The sequence below is a fragment of the Phlebotomus papatasi genome, chromosome 5, assembly GCF_024763615.1.
Source record: "Phlebotomus papatasi isolate M1 chromosome 5, Ppap_2.1, whole genome shotgun sequence".
In the NCBI taxonomy this organism is placed as follows: domain Eukaryota; kingdom Metazoa; phylum Arthropoda; class Insecta; order Diptera; family Psychodidae; genus Phlebotomus; species Phlebotomus papatasi.
In genome coordinates this window covers 4,260,986-4,279,932 of record NC_077226.1, presented here as the reverse complement: position 1 = coordinate 4,279,932, position 18,947 = coordinate 4,260,986, and the positions used below count along the sequence as shown (strand labels likewise).

At 35.3% G+C, this 18,947-nt stretch overlaps 2 protein-coding genes across 2 annotated transcripts; one reads left to right on the top strand and one right to left on the bottom strand.

Moving 5' to 3' along the window:
• Positions 1-8,908: 8,908 nt before the first annotated feature.
• Positions 8,909-9,286, top strand: LOC129808687 (THAP domain-containing protein 1-like). The gene has a single exon (XM_055858457.1). It carries the CDS (start codon positions 8,909-8,911, stop codon positions 9,284-9,286), a length of 378 nt encoding a protein of 125 aa, XP_055714432.1.
• Positions 9,287-14,659: 5,373 nt separating this feature from the next.
• LOC129808686 (histone H2A.v) lies at positions 14,660-15,079 on the bottom strand. The gene has a single exon (XM_055858456.1). The coding sequence runs from the start codon at positions 14,975-14,977 to the stop codon at positions 14,660-14,662; it is 318 nt and encodes a 105-aa protein (XP_055714431.1). The 5' UTR covers positions 14,978-15,079.
• Positions 15,080-18,947: the final 3,868 nt, after the last annotated feature.

Below are 18,947 nucleotides of genomic sequence, written 5' to 3'. Positions count from 1 at the left end.
AAACAACATTTACCTAATTGTGTTTTTCATTGGTCGATCGATGAAAAATTCCATGGTGAAAAGGTACACTTTTCATTTTTTTGAGAAATTAATAAATTAAAATTTGTGAATATGAATGGATTTTTGCTTTATTTGGAGCAAAATTAACTAAATAATAAATCTCTGGTATAGAAAATACATAAATATAATAATTTAATGCTATATTTATCGTGAAAACAATGACGTTTCCATTTGGAGTAGCGAAAAATTTCCATTTGGAGCAGGTTTTGAATTAACTTAATTTACCCTACCTGCGAAACATATCCAAAACTGAAAGAAATCGTAAGGGCCAATTTAAAAAATCCTATGAAAAAATTTCACTGCCCGCCCATACCGACAAGAATTTTTAAAAGCTCTATTTTCCAAAGATTTATTTCGAAGGAATTGAAACTCTGGGAATTTATTCTTTTTACGTTATACAATTATTCAAACAGATTTTATTTTTTAATTCAAAGACCCACGTAACTCATTAAAAGGTTAAATTAATTGAGTATTCAATTGCGATTAAATTGCGATTATTTTACATATATAATATATTTAAATTAAAGTTAAATAAAAAATTAGTGAAAATTTGATTTTTTGGTTAAAAATACCTGTACTGTTATTAACGTCAATTTGGAATTTATATGATTTTTTCTTCGAGTTTTAAGTGTTAAAATACTAAGAAAAATAAAATTATGTTTTCTTCACGAGAGAGAAAATGTTTTTTTTAGTAAATTTTCAATAATTTTTTACAACATTGGAAAATGTCCTATGGATGTGTCTTATGACTCTGCGGACAAAAAATTTACTGGGATTTCGTGGAATTCTCCCGCCTATGAAGTGATTCTGCGAAATATCGCTATTTCTCTATTGTTTATAGATTTCTCACAATTTTCTTAGGTTCACTAGGTTCTATGAACACTGATTAATAGAAATTTGGATAATTTGGTTCACCATATAGTTGTATTTCACAGAATTTGAGGATTTTAACACTATTTTGCACTACATTACTTACCCGTGGAATGACACCTTTCGGGAGTCTCTTTCTGTCGCTCCGCACACTATGCATCGCATTTTTCATCACACTGATTAAGATTTTACCAAATTTACACTTTATTTTGCGATTATAAAACAAATTTTCGCTTAAAAATTCCGCGACGGCTTGCTTTCATGCACACACATACACACACTCATGAAAGGACCGCGAAGCATTTCGACTTTCCGAAGCAAGTCGGCGCTGCTACCGCCACAAATCAGAATTTCGGAAGAGCTTCATTTAGCTCCATATAAAATGAACAGAACACCGAGGCCCTGAAAAAAACACGAGATTTCTACCATTATCATTATCATTTTCAACCGATTATTCCTTTGGGGTCGTGAAAATATTTACTAAGGTAAGTAATTTATTTATTTTGAAACCGAAATTATAGCTATACCAATTTTTTTTTCAATGGCTACGGGACATCTTTTACATCAGGAAAATTTCATGAAATCAAAATTTATATCCCTTTCTTTCTCAAGAGCTTTGCTTAATGTCTTTCGCCCTCTTCATTTCTTTTGAACATCACACAGAATTTAATTTAGTTTGGTCCAATTTTGAGGACTTATGCAAGTCTTGTGAGAGAGAAAGGGACGCGAATTTTGATTTCTTCAAATTTACTGAGCTAAAAAGTGTGCCTTAGGCATGATGATTTATATTGAGAAATATAAATACCTATACATCGCGCACATTAATATGTGGTAAATTTATTTAGCTTTCCAAACTTAAAGATAAAATTGCGAATACGTACTTAAACTTATCTTAAGGAGGGTGCCTGCATTACTAAAATTTTATGCGTTCTCCTGGATATAACACTTTAAGCAAAAAAAACATTCACGCAGGACCCAATCACGAGAGTTCGAACATTTCCTAAAGTTGGGACGCTTTTCCGCCCATTTATACCTAGACCTAAAATTTAAGAGCCGTGCATGATTTTATTATTGTTTAATTCTACTTTTAGTTAGATAAAGATTATTTAAGATATTTTATTAAGAAAAACTCCGTGTTTCATTTAAAAAATTGAATATCTAATTTTCTTTTTCAAACATAAAATTAAATGTTTATTTCTAAAAAATGCGCTATGCTTTATATATGTTTTCAGATGAGGAAAATTGATGGCCTGAGGAAAATATCCAGCCGTGAGAACAAGTGGAAATGAGACGGAAAGCCACATTTCAACTGCGATGTTCAATGAGGGAAAAAATTTGTTTTCTTTGGTATATTGGGAAAATCCAGGTAAATTATAAAAAAAATAAGAAAAAAAAAAATTTTTCATGTGTTAGAAGCTTTTTACAAAAAAAATGTGATTAAATATATGAATTAAAAAAAATTAATGTTATATTATATTTAATTCAAATATTGTACTAAAAACTCTTTTAATAAAAATATTTATTATAACAATAAAATTTGTGTTTCATTTATTCTATTTCGTACGGCTATAGGTTTGGATATGGAAGCTTTTGAAAAAATCGTTATATTTAAAAAAAAAATAGTGGTGGAAAATTCACACTTTTATTGGTGTAAAACGAACACCTATATCTTCTTGAGATGGTGTGATACAAAACCCACAATGGTGTTCCAACAACGCTAAATTTGGTGTTAATAATTGGTGTGAAATTGGTGTAATCAGAAACCAAAAACCGGTGTTGGTTGCTATTTTGTCACCAATTGGTGTATTCTGAACACCAAATTGGGGTTAGTTGATTTTGGGGTTGAGGTTGGTGTGTCCAACAACACCAATTGGAGTTGTCATGCCACTAAAATTTCTCTGTGTGTATGATTCACGAAAATTTGAATTGGGATTCTCAGTTGTGATGGACTTTCATTTGATAAATTTACAATGTAAAATATCATCTGATGATAGTCTTCGTATACTTTATATTCCGCCAAATTCAAATGGTCCTGATACGAAGCTTTGAAATCGTGGAAGCTCTTGATTTTATCACTGTTTAACAACTCCTCATTTTGTTTATATATTTTATTCCATTCCTCGGTTGCTGAATCAATCGCAGTGGATGGCACTTCTTGAGTCTGTGGGTAGGTGTAATGTGGCCTTCCAGGGAACACTGATGGAATCGCATCCTTTTTCAACCTGATAACTTTTAGTGGAATTTTAGTTGAACATCCATCCACACGATGATATTTATCCAGATCAGATGGAGTAAAATGGTTGAGACACACAGCAGAATAATTTGAAGGAGTAAATTGTGGACGATCCATAGATGTTATCCATTTTTGCTTCAATTCAACATCATTCGGAAAACTGAATGTTATGATCTTGTCCTTGTAGCTCTTACATCCTTTCACGGAGCAACGACGAGGCATTTTGACTATGTAAAATATTTCAAGATAGGAGATAGAGGAAATTACGTATCAATTTGAATAATTTACCTTGAATTATTATATAGCGCGACTTATTGACACTATACGAATTCGAAAAAAATACCACCGAATTATTAGGACCGAAGATATATTTCATTTTGAATTTTCGAAAATATTAAAAAACTAAAAATCCGCATCAAAAAAGAATCCAGGTGCAACCAATTCATTAATTCACTTACTTCCCAAAAACACTTTGCTTCGTTTCTATTTATATGAGTATTAATATAAACATCAAACAAAATTGCACAATCATAAAGAGTATTGCCAGAAAAACTATTTAAATTTTTGGTCTGTTTTTTTCCTTAACGTTTATGGAAGCAAAAAAAAACACTGAATTAGAATCTGTTAGACTTTCCAAGGTTGTAAAACGTTTGACAAATTTTGTTTATCGGTTTAATTTTTATTGTTGATTTTCGATCGCTAAAAAGTGTCACGTTTTTAAAGGGTTAATTAGCCAGAATCTAAAGAAATTTACCTTTCTTATCAATGAATGAAGGATGAAATACAAGTGAATGTATAATAGTGAAGCAAAGAAGCACAAGCCTGTAAAAGTATTTAAAAAAAATTAAGTATTTCACCTCGATCATTATAGATCATAATCTTACTTGGTACAGAGCAGAGATTCTCGAATTAAAGATGAAGAATGAGTGTAATAAAATGTTGTAATGAAGTGATAAAGCTGCAATAGAATGAAAAAAAAATTGTAGACATTTTTACTAATATTTGTGGAGGACAGAGCGAAAATGGCACATATCCTATGCTTTAGCAATATCCTATGCTTAGCAATAGAATATGTGACATTTTTGATCCGCTCTCTACATTTATCCATTTAAATTCATTATTGAAATATTTCTTACTGCCTGAAAAAATTGCTCTGGATGACTCATCAAACACTATACTGTTATATCAGGAACAAAGACCTCAATGATATGATTGAGGACGCTCAGTCTATCAACTGCAAGATTTTCTTTAACAAAATAACTAAAAATCGTACTAAATATTCACTTCCAAGTTTAATAACATAACATTTAATGTTTATATTTAGAGTACACAGTATTACACTGATTTAACAAATTTTGAACTATTCAAATACTTTTTAGACAATTTTTTTTGGCGACAAATGAACACACTGATAGCACTTAATAAAAGATAATGAGAGATCGAGTGATCAATGCAATCGTTTTTATAGCTTCACAATTATCAGTGAATTAATTGACAAAAAAGCGGGAAACGTAGAGAATGATATCCAGATTTGCTCTGATTTATTGACAATTATTTCGCGCCAAATTTAAACGCAACGGTTATAAACATGTTGAATCAATATTAGAAAGATTAAGTTCCACAGCTGCATATCTGTAACATTAGCTCAATATGTTTTACTTTACAACTAAAAGCAAGGAATTATGAAATATAAGAGTATTTTATGAACGTGATTTTCACATCGTTTATGCTGCAATGACTGTTTAGAATGGTACTTCTTCTATATGAAATATTGTATTTTTTGGGTTTGATTATATATTCTAAAACTGTTACTAATGTAATTTCATAATTTCTCTCTTCTTTTTCCTGGTCCATCATATTGCAGATGAATACCGAATATTTTCCTAAAGTATTTGATTTTAAAGAAGGAAATGTTTTGAAATTTAAATTCAACCGCGCGGCAAAATTGAGAAGAAAGAAAAAAGAGGGAGAGTCACACGTGACCAGTACCGCACCAATACAAGCGCTTTATAAAGTGACTACCGAATACATTCAAACCTCTACCTATCGTCTATGGTAATATGAAGGAGTCGTTGATATGAAGGAGTCGTTGTTCAGAGCGGCAATGCCTGAACCATTGCCGCTCTGAATATGGATAGGGAAGTGAGCGTGTATGACAGCCTGCTGATGCGTTATTGCGTTAGTGTGCGAGTTTGAGAATGCTCAGTTGTTTTCATGCGGGATGCTCCCACATTTTGTTAGTTTTTCGCTAATTTCTTAAGTTTTTGTGAAAAAATAACATTCAAATTACTTAAAATAAGTGATCTTTTAGCATATAGTGATGAAAAACTAGTGAAAACAGTCTAAGAAATGGTTAAAATCGTTAAAAGAACGAAACATAACCTAATTTTGAAATGTCAAATGGATTCCCGATATTTTACTTCGAAAATGGGACTTTAAGTTATAAATGGGGCTTCGAAATCGATAAAACTTGGTTCTGTGATTCATGTGCAAGTGGTCTTCAGTGATTTTTACTCGAAATTAAGTCAATTTTTAATAGTTGTAACGCAATCAAAATACATCAATAACTTTCTGATAGTTCACTCCCGGACGGACTTTATGCAAGAATGGGACCTCATTTGTTTAGTGGATCGTCAATAAATGTTAGAAAAGTGATTCTTTCGATCATCTAGAATAGGTTTTCAGTAATTTTAACGAGAAATTAAGTGATTTTTGTGTAGTTTTGAAAGACACAAAATACGTGAATAACTCCCGGATAGTTCATTCCCTGAAGTTTTTTCTACAAGATTGAAGCTCAGTTGCACAGTTATTTGTGATTAGTTGTTGGAAAAGTAAATCTCTGGATAACCTAAGACAGATTTTAGTGATAAAAATATATGACGATTCCGGAGAGAGAAAATCTTGTTCAAGCATCGGATGACGTAAAGTTTATGGTCTTTCACATGGCATGTATTCATGTATTCATTCAAAGACAATACCTTAAGTGCATTGATAGAAGTTACATTAGAAAGTGTTCGGTCAGAAGGTTTTGTAATTGATATTGAACAATTCGTCAGTTAAATCAGCATTTGTCGTAACTACGGCTTTATATGTTACGGCTTTATAAACGATGGAAGTTACGATAAAATCTTATTGTGTTTCATCGAACATATATCTCAATATCTCAGCTTTTAAATCATTTTATAAAGATTTTCTCGAGTTAACTTACAGTTTATTAGTGCCACTTTTATTATTTTGACTCAAAAGTATCGCATTTGGGGCTCATTTTTAAGAAAAAAATAAAGCTGAACTGAAAATTTCGTCTCCTGAAAAGTTGTGAAACGTAAGTTACGACAAATGCTGATTTAACTGACGAATTATGTTCAGTATGTGGAGTTCTCAGTGAAAATATTTTTAAGATGGCCTTCAGACCGATGGTGAATTTGCTTTTAAGCGATTACACAAAAAATATGATCTCCTGCTTGGGCAAGAAAAACTAAAAACTCTGACAAAGACAGAAACTCTACGATTTTCATAAGTTAATGCTAAATGCTTAAAATATTAAATTGATTAAATATTCAATTGAATAATAAAAATATAATACTAAAGAAAAAAAGTATCTAAAATGTGTAATGCTTTAAGATAATAAATTTTGATAGAATTCGAAAAGTCTCATGATATAGTCACATTTCACCTGCGAAAACACAAACATTTTTTTTATTTTAAAAAATTTAAGAAAATCACACAAAATTATATTAAATTACTTTTTTTTTAATTTTAAACATATTCCAACGACGAACGAATTGTGCTGCTGCACTGAACACCTCAGATCGCCAATGTTCGCTTGCACTTATGTGTGTAGTGTGACCATTGCCGCTCTGAAATGTAGAGAGGGACAACGACTCCTTCATATTCCCAACGACTCCTTCATATTACCATAGACGATAGGTAGAGGTTTGAATGTATTCGGTAGTCACTTTATAAAGCGCTTGTTTGGTGCGGTACTGGTCACGTGTGACTCTCCCTCTTTTTTCTTTCTTCTCAATTTGCCGCGCGGTTGAATTTAAATTTCAAAACATTTCCTTCTTCAAAATCAAATACTTTAGGAAAATATTCGGTATTCATCTGCAATATGATGGACCAGGAAAAAGAAGAGAGAAATTACGAAATTACATTAGTAACAGTTTTAGAATATATAATCCAACCCAAAAAATACAATATTTCATATAGAAGAAGTACCATTCTAAACAGTCATTGCAGCATAAACGATGTGAAAATCACGTTCATAAAATACTCTTATATTTCATAATTCCTTGCTTTTAGTTGTAAAGTAAAACATATTGAGCTAATGTTACAGATATGCAGCTGTGGAACTTAATCTTTCTAATATTGATTCAACATGTTTAGAACCGTTGCGTTTAAATTTGGCGCGAAATAATTGTCAATAAATCAGAGCAAATCTGGATATCATTCTCTACGTTTCCCGCTTTTTTGTCAATTAATTCACTGATAATTGTGAAGCTATAAAAACGATTGCATTGATCACTCGATCTCTCATTATCTTTTATTAAGTGCTATCAGTGTGTTCATTTATCGCCAAAAAAAATTGTCTAAAAAGTATTTGAATAGTTCAAAATTTGTTAAATCAGTGTAATACTGTGTACTCTAAATCTAAACATTAAATGTTATGTTATTAAACTTGGAAGTGAATATTTAGTACGATTTTTAGTTATTTTGTTAAAGAAAATCTTGCAGTTGATAGACTGAGCGTCCTCAATCATATCATTGAGGTCTTTGTTCCTGATATAACAGTATAGTGTTTGATGAGTCATCCAGAGCAATTTTTTCAGGCAGTAAGAAATATTTCAATAATGAATTTAAATGGATAAATGTAGAGAGCGGACCAAAAATGTCACATATTCTATTGCTAAGCATAGGATATTGCTAAAGCATAGGATATGTGCCATTTTCGCTCTGTCCTCCACAAATATTAGTAAAAATGTCTACAATTTTTTTTTTCATTCTATTGCAGCTTTATCACTTCATTACAACATTTTATTACACTCATTCTTCATCTTTAATTCGAGAATCTCTGCTCTGTACCAAGTATGATTATGATCTATAATGATCGAGGTGAAATACTTAATTTTTTTAAAATACTTTTACAGGCTTGTGCTTCTTTGCTTCACTATACATTCACTTGTATTTCATCCTTCATTCATTGATAAGGAAGGTAAATTTCTTTAGATTCTGGCTAATTAACCCTTTAAAAACGTGACACTTTTTAGCGACCGAAAATCAACAATAAAAATTAAACCGATAAACAAAATTTGTGAAACGTTTTACAACCTTGGAAAGTCTAACAGATTCTAATTCAGTGTTTTTTTTTTGCTTCCATAAACGTTAAGGAAAAAAACAGACCAAAAATTTAAATAGTTTTTCTGGCAATACTCTTTATGATTGTGCAATTTTGTTTGATGTTTATATTAATACTCATATAAATAGAAACGAAGCAAAGTATTTTTGGGAAGTAAGTGAATTAATGAATTGGTTGCACCTGGATTCTTTTTTGATGCGGATTTTTAGTTTTTTGATATTTTCGAAAATTCAAAATGAAATATATCTTCGGTCCTAATAATTCGGTGGTATTTTTTTCGAATTCGTATAGTGTCAATAAGTCGCGCTATATAATAATTCAAGGTAAATTATTCAAATTGATACGTAATTTCCTCTATCTCCTATCTTGAAATATTTTACATAGTCAAAATGCCTCGTCGTTGCTCCGTGAAAGGATGTAAGAGCTACAAGGACAAGATCATAACATTCAGTTTTCCGAATGATGTTGAATTGAAGCAAAAATGGATAACATCTATGGATCGTCCACAATTTACTCCTTCAAATTATTCTGCAGTGTGTCTCAACCATTTTACTCCATCTGATCTGGATAAATATCATCGTGTGGATGGATGTTCAACTAAAATTCCACTAAAAGTTATCAGGTTGAAAAAGGATGCGATTCCATCAGTGTTCCCTGGAAAGCCACATTACACCTACCCACAGACTCAAGAATTGCCATCCACTGCGATTGATTCAGCAACCGACAAACTGATTCAGAGTACATTGTATGGGATTCTTGAGGAATGAATAAGACCAGAGGCAAGTTCTGGTACTATCTGTCTAGGATTTTGTGAAGTAAAATGAATCCTAGAAGTCTGTTAATTTCAGGAAATAAAAGTATACTTCAATGTTCCTTTGAACTTTTTCTACTTTCTCAACTGTTGATTTTTTTGGGTGCTTACCTCATTAATTTTGCAGAACACTTGTCAGGCAGGATACAGGATTTATTCACTTTTTTGTATAAAATTTCACAATCATACACCGCGGCGAGCCGAACCAAATATCAAAAGCAAAGTATTTGCGATCGACCGCTTGGAGCGCTAAAATAACTGAAAAACCTAACAGCACTGGCATGAAATTCATGCCAACCGTCACCTACTTTCCACTCGCATGAAATTGGTAACAGCGGCTGTTAACATTCTGTTACTTTTCGCTGTTGGTTGTTAGAAATTCCTAGCCGGGAGTTCAAATCAAGAATTGGTTGATGTGAGTGTTCCCGGTAATGTAGCAGCTGCAATTTCCAGGAAGAGACGCCGTGTCGCAGTCACAAATGGTAAATTTCTGCTTTTATTTTAAATTTCATAAAAGTCTTTTTTTTACGTATTTTTTAGGAGACAGAATGGACCAAGTAATCGAGGTGATGGTTGATCAGCAAAGCAAAGAAAATGAGAGGCAGAAAATGGATGAAAAGAGATTGAAGATGGAGGAAGAAAGGCTCGAAATTGATCGTCAAAATTCCCAAATTATGAAGGTTGTTGCAGATGCAGCTAATAAGATCACAGGAGCTCTCGAGAAAATATTTTCTAAGCAATAATTTGTGATTCAATGAAGCACTGTAAATTGAATTAAAAACATTTGAGTGATTTCTGAACATAATAATTCAGAATTAAATAAAAGTGAAATAAATCGGATAATAATATTAGGTGAGATTCTTAACAATCTCACCTACTATAATCCTAACAAAATTTCATGTCGTCCGATCGACCTCAAACTTGGCCAAAATGTGTTTCGCCACTTCCTGATTCCGAATATATATGTGGCTAAGTTACGTTCCCGGCCGGCCGGCCGGCCGGCCGCTCTTTGGAGCTTAATAGCTCCCAAACTAAAAAAGATATCGACTTGCGGTTTTCGGCAAAGGTTATATATCGGGTGAAAATTGCAACTTGGTGCATAGACCCCCCACCCCCCACCCCTCCTTCCGCCATTTTGAAGACCCCCCTTTTTTTGTTTTCTCAATAGCTCCGCCCCTATGGCATCGAGCGGGCTCAAATTTTAGTATGTTATAGCTGGGCCTTAGAGCTTTCCATCAATACCAAACTTAAGGTCCCCCGACCCCCCTGACCCGAGCTATAAGGGTCCAAAAAAAATTTCTTAAAATGTCCATAACTCCGGTTCTAATTGTCAGAATTTAAAAAGTGAGGGCTTTTTGGAAAGCTCTCGTGAAATGCCACTTCCCCTTCTAACATCGCAAGTTCATAAAACCACCGCTAGGGGCGCTTTTTTTAAAAAGAAAATTTTTAAATCTTAAAAGTTAAATAACTTAAAAATTCCATTGTGCATCGGGCTGAAAATTTAGTATGTTGTAGCCGTTGATTATACCTATCAAACAAAAAAAACCTTAAGTCGATCCATAACCCCTCACCCGAGCTATAAGGGGTCAAAGTTCGAACATTGACCGGCCTCTATCTCCGGTTCTAATTAACATAGCGACCTAAATTTTACCTTTTTGGTTTCGTCTCGATGAGCACTTTCAGATGGAAGTTCAAAAAGTCACCACAGGTGGCGCTGTGATAGCGTCAAAATTCATCGAAATTCAAAGTCACTTTTCTCAAAAACGGCATTGTGCAAGTTAATGAAATTTTAGTATGTTGTAGTCCAGTCTAGGACGTTTCCAAAATGGTGCGTATGTGCGCTGTGGTTAAAACAGAACCGGAGATATGAGGGGTCAAAGTTCACGAAATTCAAAAAATCATATCTCCGGTTCTATGTGACCGATTTTGATGAATGAGGGCTTAAACGAAAGATCTCACCAAATGCTACAACTTTCTAGAATGTTTGAACTTCGTGGGACCAACACCAGGGGCGCCACAGTCGAAAAACCAATTTCAATATCACATAACCTCAATTATCTCGACTGTCGCTGAACCGATTTTGATGATTACTTCAACATAATTGTAGAGGACATTTGTCTCTACATTTCGTCCATACATCATTTTCCGCTCAGACTACGCTATCACTCCGATTTTGCCGTTTAAGTGTGAAAAAATTGATTTTTCCCATAATAACTCTTTGAAATCACTCAGATGCCAATTTGACTGCCTCTACTCCACCAAGACACTTAAAATAGGGGTTTAAATGGAAAGTCCCGCAAAATACAACAATTCTTTGATTTAGTTGAAGTTCAACAAATGAACACTTGGGGCACTCTGGATGAAAAAACGAGTTAAGAAACAAAAAACCTCGCTTATCTTGGCTTCTGAGTAATCGATGAGTTCAAGTTCTACGGCAAAATTATAGAGAGCATTCTGGTCTACATTTCACCCATATAACACTTTTCTGTCAGTTCATCCAAATCCTTGATATTTTGGTTCAAATACAAAACTTGTATAATTTCACGAATTTGATTCAAGATAACTGACTGGCGTCTCCCAACTTCAGCATCAAATCGAATTTGCATGCACTCCGAGTTAGCTCACGTTAAGAATCTCACCTACATAAGCCGGTTAGGATTATCTGTCCCTTTTATTTTTATATTAAATTTCGAGCATAATTATCTCTGATGAATCTAGAAAGGGTAATTTCAATATAATCGTGTGCTCGTTCTTCGAATTCTTCAGCCGGGACATCATCTTCACTCATTGGAAAATTATGAGCTCGCATAAAATTATTCAAAATGAAACAGCAGTAAATAATATTGGCTGCTCTTATAGGATGGTACTGGAGCTCGATATGTTCAATATGTTTTCTGGTGGGAACTTGTCGCGCATTGAAGTAAATCTCGTATTCTTCAACGGCATCCGTGTTAAGATGAAGATGCCCAAATACTGGCATCATAGTAAGCACACGGATATTTAGAATTTACTGCTAAGAACTGCAAAGAACTATCACGCATAGCCTCAACATTAATGCTATAAAATCTTTTGTAACATCGAAAATGATGTGGTGGTGCTCCAAATCCGTTTTCGGAGGAGCGATGATTTCCTGGAAACCTGACGTATTTAGTCATGTTCTTCACAATTAATTTGGATATATTCGATACACATCGAAATACTGAGGGCTGGCTCAAATTGACCAAACTGTTGTCTCCAACGGGCATCTGGTAGCTTCCGGTCGCAAAAAAGTTGAGTTTAGCCAAGACTCTGGTGTGAAATGGAATTTCTGATGCGGAATGATCATATTGTTCCAGATCTTCAATTAATTGTTGGGCAGCATGAGGAAGCAGTCGGAAACGACTTATGAATGCCTCTGTAGAAATATCAAACAAATCTCCTTGACATTTCAAATATTTCAAGTTGCGAGCATTTTCTGAACTGAAAAATATTTTTAAAAAAATATAAAAAATAAACCAATTATTTAAAAATAAATATTAATTATATGCGTAATTTGACTTTATTCAACACTTACAGCATTTCTTGACGTTCTATCTTTTATAATAGCATTACATTGGCCAAATTTCGATTCATTTTCTCAAGACTTTCACTTCACAAAATTTAAAAAGACCTCTAAACTTTCCTTGGATCGTACAAGAAAATGTATGAAACTGTCAAAGAATTGTCCGGAATTTATTTGACATTACAAATAGATATTCTGTGGACTCCTGCATTGAAGATCCATCTGTCTAGGGTTCCTGTACTTATAAGATAATGAACGCAAAATTGGTCAAGTAATTTATTTTAGGGAGAGAAAAGGCAATTAAAGTCGTGGAAAGATGGATATATTTAATTGGAGTTTTTGGAAATTATGATTACGAGCTCGGATTTCCGGAGTGATACGGTTATTCCGGACCACCCTTCTTTCCAATGAGCGATTTGTGGATGTGTGGAATGACACCACCACCCGCAATTGTGGCCTTAATCATCATTTGTAGCGCTACAGTCCGTCTAGGACCTTGGCTTCATTCACAACCTGTCTTCATTTTAATCTGTCCTCAGCCAACCTTTTCCAATTTCTTACATTTAATTTTCTCAAATTTCCCTCTATTTGATCCAACCATCTCATCCTGGGTCGACCTTTAGCACGTTTTCCTGCTGGTTCCCCTTCAAATGCTCGCTTAGCTGGCGTACCCTTTTCCATTCTCACAACGTGTCCAACCCATTGTATTTGTGTGGCCTTGACGTGTGCAACTAGACTCGCATCCTTGTATAGCCGTTTGAGCTCATCGTTCCTACGGATTCGCCAATTTCCAGCCGTTTCCTCTACTGGACCAAAAATCCTCCTAAGAATTTTTCTTTCAAAAGAGGCAAGTTTATTTTCATCAGATTTTGTGATTGTCCAGGATTCACACGAGTAAGTTACCACTGGCCGCACAAGTGTCTTGTAGAGCTTTAATTTGGTGTGGATCGAGAGGGACCGAGACTTGTATAAATGTAGTAAAGCATAAAACGCCCGATTTCCTTGGTTTATTCTTGAGGCAATTTCTGTGCTTACTACATTCTTAGAGTTGACATTGGAACCAAGATACTTAAAACTATCCACCCATTCGAAGGTTTTCTCTCCACATGAAATGTTTCCACTGTGAGTTGCATCGCTTTTCGATACCATCATATATTTTGTTTTTGATTCGTTTGTTGCGAGTCCCATATGCGATGCTGCTTCCTCGAGTTCTTGATATCTCTGCTGTATATCAGTCACTCTTCGGCCAATCAGAACCAGATCGTCGGCATATGCCAAAATTTGGGAGGATCTATTAAATATGGAGCCATTGGGGCTGATGGTTACTTGTCTGATAATTGCCTCCAGTGCAAAATTAAACAGTAAAGGCGATATCTGGTCCCCTTGTCTCAGTCCAGAGCTAATGGAAAAGCTGTCCGATTGCTTGTTATTTATACGGACACAGCTTTCATTACCCAGTACTGAAAGTCTTGCCATTCTGACAAGCTTATTAGGAACGCCGAAAGATACCATGGCGTCCCATAGCCGATCGCGTTTTATGCTATCATATGCCTGTTGGAAGTCAACAAACAAGTGATGTGTAGTGATGGATTGCTCTGTGCATTTTTCCAGAATCTGGCGCAATGCAAAAATCTGGTCAGTTGAAGATTTTCCCGGTCGAAATCCTGCCTGATATGAACCAATTATCTTTTCTGCCCATGGGAGCAGTCTACTATACGTAACGTTGGAGAGTACCTTATATCCAGTACACAACAGAGAGATACCGCGATAATTCTCGCAGTTTAATCTTTAATCAGTGGCCTTAATAAGGCTGTCTAATTCCTCATCTCCACGGATGGCCAGCTGCAAGTGACGGGGAGTTATACGCTTCACTTTAAGATCTTTTGATGCATTACCAGCCAACTCCAGTACTTCAGCGGTGAGATATTCAAGGATGGCAGCTGAGTAGACGGCCGCTGTGGCCCCCACGCGTCCATGGCTTGTGGTGCGATTCTTGAGATGCCGATGAATTCTGCCCACAGGGAACTGCAATCCAGCCCTAGCTGAACGCGAAACGGCCTTTGCTTTGGCTTTTCCAGAATCCTTGCCTGCTTTTCCGCCAGCCATATCCACAGATTTGTCTCAATTTATCAATATTTTCACAGTATTTTTTGGGCAGAAAAAAGCGAATGTCGCTACAATTCAACACAACAGCGTAGGGAAAGCGATAAAACCATTCTTGGATTAATTGAAAAATTCTTGGATATAGAATACGGTAATTTGAAAATTTTGTTGGAGACTTTATAACAAGGTCTAAAATATTTGGAGAGTACTAATATTTTAGAACTTTATATTTTTTCTGTGAGAATACCAAATTTCTTGGATCTTGCTCAGTTACAAAATTATAAAGATGGCAGAATAGCAGCCTATATCAAAGAATTGTTGTATTTTGTGACACTTTCCATTTAAAACCCTAATTTAAGTGTCTTAGTCGAGTAGAAGCAGTCAAATTGGCATCTGAGTGGTTTCAAAGCGTTATTATGGGAAAAATCAATTTTTTCACACTTAAACGACAAAATCGGACAGATAGCATTATCTGATCGAAAAGTGATGTAAGGACAAAATATAGAGACAAATGTTCTCTACAATTATGTCGAAGTAATTATCAGACTCGGTTCAGCGACAGTCGAGATAATTGAAGTTATGTGATATTGAAATTGGCTTTTCGACTGTGGCGCTCCCGGTGTTGGTCCCACGAAGTTCAAGTGTTCTAGAAAGTTGTAGCACTTAGTGAGATCTTTCGTTTAAGCCCTCACTCATCAAAATCGGTCAAATAGAACCGGAGATATGATTTTTTGAATTTCGTGAAATTTGACCCCTCATATCTCCGGTTCTATTGTAACCACAGCGCACTTACGCACCATTTTGGAAACAACCTAGACTGGACTACAACATACTAAAATTTCATTAACTTGCACAATGCCGTTTTTGAGAAAAATTAGTTTGAATTTTGATGAATTTTGACGCTATCACAGCGCCACCTGTGGTGACTTTTTGAACTTCTATCTGAAAGTGCTCATCGAGACGAAACCAAAAAGGTAAAATTTAGGTCGATATGTTAATTAGAACCGGAGATAGAGGCCAGTCAATGTTCGAACTTTGACCCCTTATAGCTGGGGTCAGGGGTTATGGATCGACTTAAGTATTTTTTTGTTTGATAGGTATAATCTGCGGCTACAACATACTAAAATTTCAGCCCGATGCACAATGGAATTTTTGAGTTATTTAATTTAGAAAATTGAAAAATTTTCTTTTTAAAAATAGCGCCCCTAGCGGTGATTTTATGAACTTGTGATGTTAGAAGGGAAGTGTCATTTCATGAGAGCTTTCCAAAACGCCCTCACTTTTTAAAATCTGACAATTAGAACTGGAGTTATGGCCATTTTAAGAATTTTTTTTGGACCCTTATAGCTCGGGTCAGGGGGGTTGGGGGACCTTAAGTTTAGTATTGATGGAAAGCCCTAAGGCCCAGCTATAACATACTAAAATTTTAGCCCGATCGATGCTATAGGGGCTGAGCTATTGAGAAAACAATAAAGGGGAGTATTCAAAATGGCGGAAAGAGGGGTGGGGACAGGGGGGTTAATGCACCAAGTTGCAATTTTCACCCGATATATAACCTTTGCCCTAAACTGCAAGTCGATATCTCTTTTAGTTTAGGAGCTATTAAGCTCCAAAGAGCGGCCAGGAATGTAAATTAGCCACATAGATATTCGTGATCAGGAAGTGGCGAAACACATTTTGGCCAAGTTTGAGCGCGATCGGACGACATGAAATTTTGTTAGGATTATAGTAGGTGAGATTATTAAGAATCTCACCTAATATGTATCATTTTGATTTCCTTTTTTCTTCTTTTAGCCGATATTCTCTAAAATCTCTTTGAAAATATCCATTCATTTTTTTTTAGGGAAATTGATGTGTGATTTATTTCATTTATAATATCTAATTTTTAAATGAATCTTATTTAAATAAATTATTATTATTATAAAACCATTTGTGGCATTGGTACTCTTGAGAATCTTTGTAATCTTAGCTTTGTTTGCCCCTAGCAGAGACAATTTCGTGGAAACATGCAGAAAAGGAAGCATTGTGTGAGTGGTGAGATTTTATATTCTTTTCCTTTCGCACTGCCATTTGATACTTGCAAGTGCGAGCGAGTAAACTTGAGCGGATGAATTTAATTTCAGTGCATGTGTTGACTGTGTGAACTGCGCGCGCCAGAGAATTTTTCTCTCCTCTCTCGATCTCCCGCTTTGAACTCACAGGAGTGACGGAGAGAAAAAGTATCGCGCGAGAGTATGACGGAGAGAATAAATTTTTTGATGAGTCTTTTTTAACACTTCGTAGAACCCTAACTAAATGTGTCACGGAAGGACCAAGTGGCAGCCGCTGCCATTTATCGAATTTTACATAATATTTTGATATTTTTACTTATATTTAAACATTCGGAGCTTTAGTCAATTCTTTTCTGGTGTCTGAATCAGAAATTTCATCTCCTTGGGTACTGTATCTAAAGATTTTTAACCGCATTCGATGTTTTCATCTTTATCAGAATCATGGAGTAAGGGAAAGTTGTCTGCCTTTGAATACGGCAACCTTTGAATGTTTCAATTTTTCTCTTATTTTTCAAAGCAAAAATTCTACTTTATTAACAATAGTTAATACTATTAACTATTTTCTATTAACTTCGCTTAACAAAATGGATTTTTAGCTTTGGGAAATAAGAGAAAAATTGAAGCATTCAAAAACTGACGCATTCAAGGGTGATTGTGGAATTGGAAGTGGAAGTGATTTATTGATTCAAAATTTCGGGTTTATATACAAATAATTTTGCTAACTAATCCATTTTTATTGTGGGAAAATTATTTTAAAAAAGTGCATGATGAGCAAAGAGAAGAGAAAAACAAATGGCTCAAGTAGCCGCGCGCGTCATAGAGGAAAGCCCGTGCGGTGTCAATTGTCATTGCACCGCAAGGGGCTAATAAATTCGTCGTTGCACCGCAAGGGGCTAATAAATTCTCTTCTCTTTGCTCACTAGCATATTGTTCATGTATGAACATCCTGGCCGGGGGCAGTATGAGCTGGTTCAGAAATCCGCAGCTTTCCAAACTTCTCGGCCAGTGTTTCCTTTGGTTTGTGGCATTTGCTCCAGAGCCTTTTCCACTGCTTCCGGGATATCCAACAAAGTAGACCAATGATGAGCAAGATGGATCCACTGCTCACGGCTGGATGGGTTATAACTTCTCCGTATGTTGGTGGTTCGGGCACTTCCACATTTTTGGCTTGGTGGAATAAGTTCTGCCCATTGATGATTGGCTTCGGATCAATTATAGCGATCTTTCTGAGTCCGGAAGACTCTACGACTGCAAACTCTAAAGGCTTAATGTATGTAGCAGAAGCCTTCATATGGTGTTCTATCGTTGAATGAAGGGTTTGCCTCTTGGTTTTGATAACGCAGCCTTCTTTAATCCGGAGAATTCCAGCATTCTTCAGCAGCTTCTCTTCTCGATGCCCCTTACAGATGACTGCAACGGACGTAGGTTGTGAAGCAATGAACAGCCACGTGTTTTCCATTGCCAACCTCTTCCACAACGTCCCCTCTAAGCGTACGGCTATCATCTCACATTTGGTTTTTGGATGTCGATGATATATTTCGTCGATTACACAATTAGGGTTCTGGTCCATGTTGTGCAAGAGACTTAGTCTACAGTAGTATTTCCCGGAACCGATAGGAGAACACTGATTGTGTCCATCCTCTAATGTGAAGTAAATCTGTTTGTTGAAATCGATTCCCATTGTGTCTGCTTCTATTTCTGGCACGATGAATGTGCCGTTTTCCACTGCAACGGGAATTGGTGTTATGTGAATGAGGTGAAACTCATCCTTTTCGAGAATGGGGAATTTCCCGAAGATGACAAGTTCACCGTCCCGAAAGATATAGTCACTTGGCTCTCGTTGCCTTCGGGGTATATCTAAGTCTGGACCGATGTGCCTCAATGTCCTTTGAATGGTGTCTTGGAGAATTCTTCCCATGACG

What these genes read in the sequence shown, in the direction of transcription:
- LOC129808687 (XM_055858457.1), top strand. Translation starts at nt 8,909, where the DNA reads ATGCCTCGTCGTTGCTCCGTGAAAGGATGTAAGAGCTACAAGGACAAG.
- LOC129808686 (XM_055858456.1), bottom strand. Translation starts at nt 14,977, where the DNA reads ATGGCTGGCGGAAAAGCAGGCAAGGATTCTGGAAAAGCCAAAGCAAAG.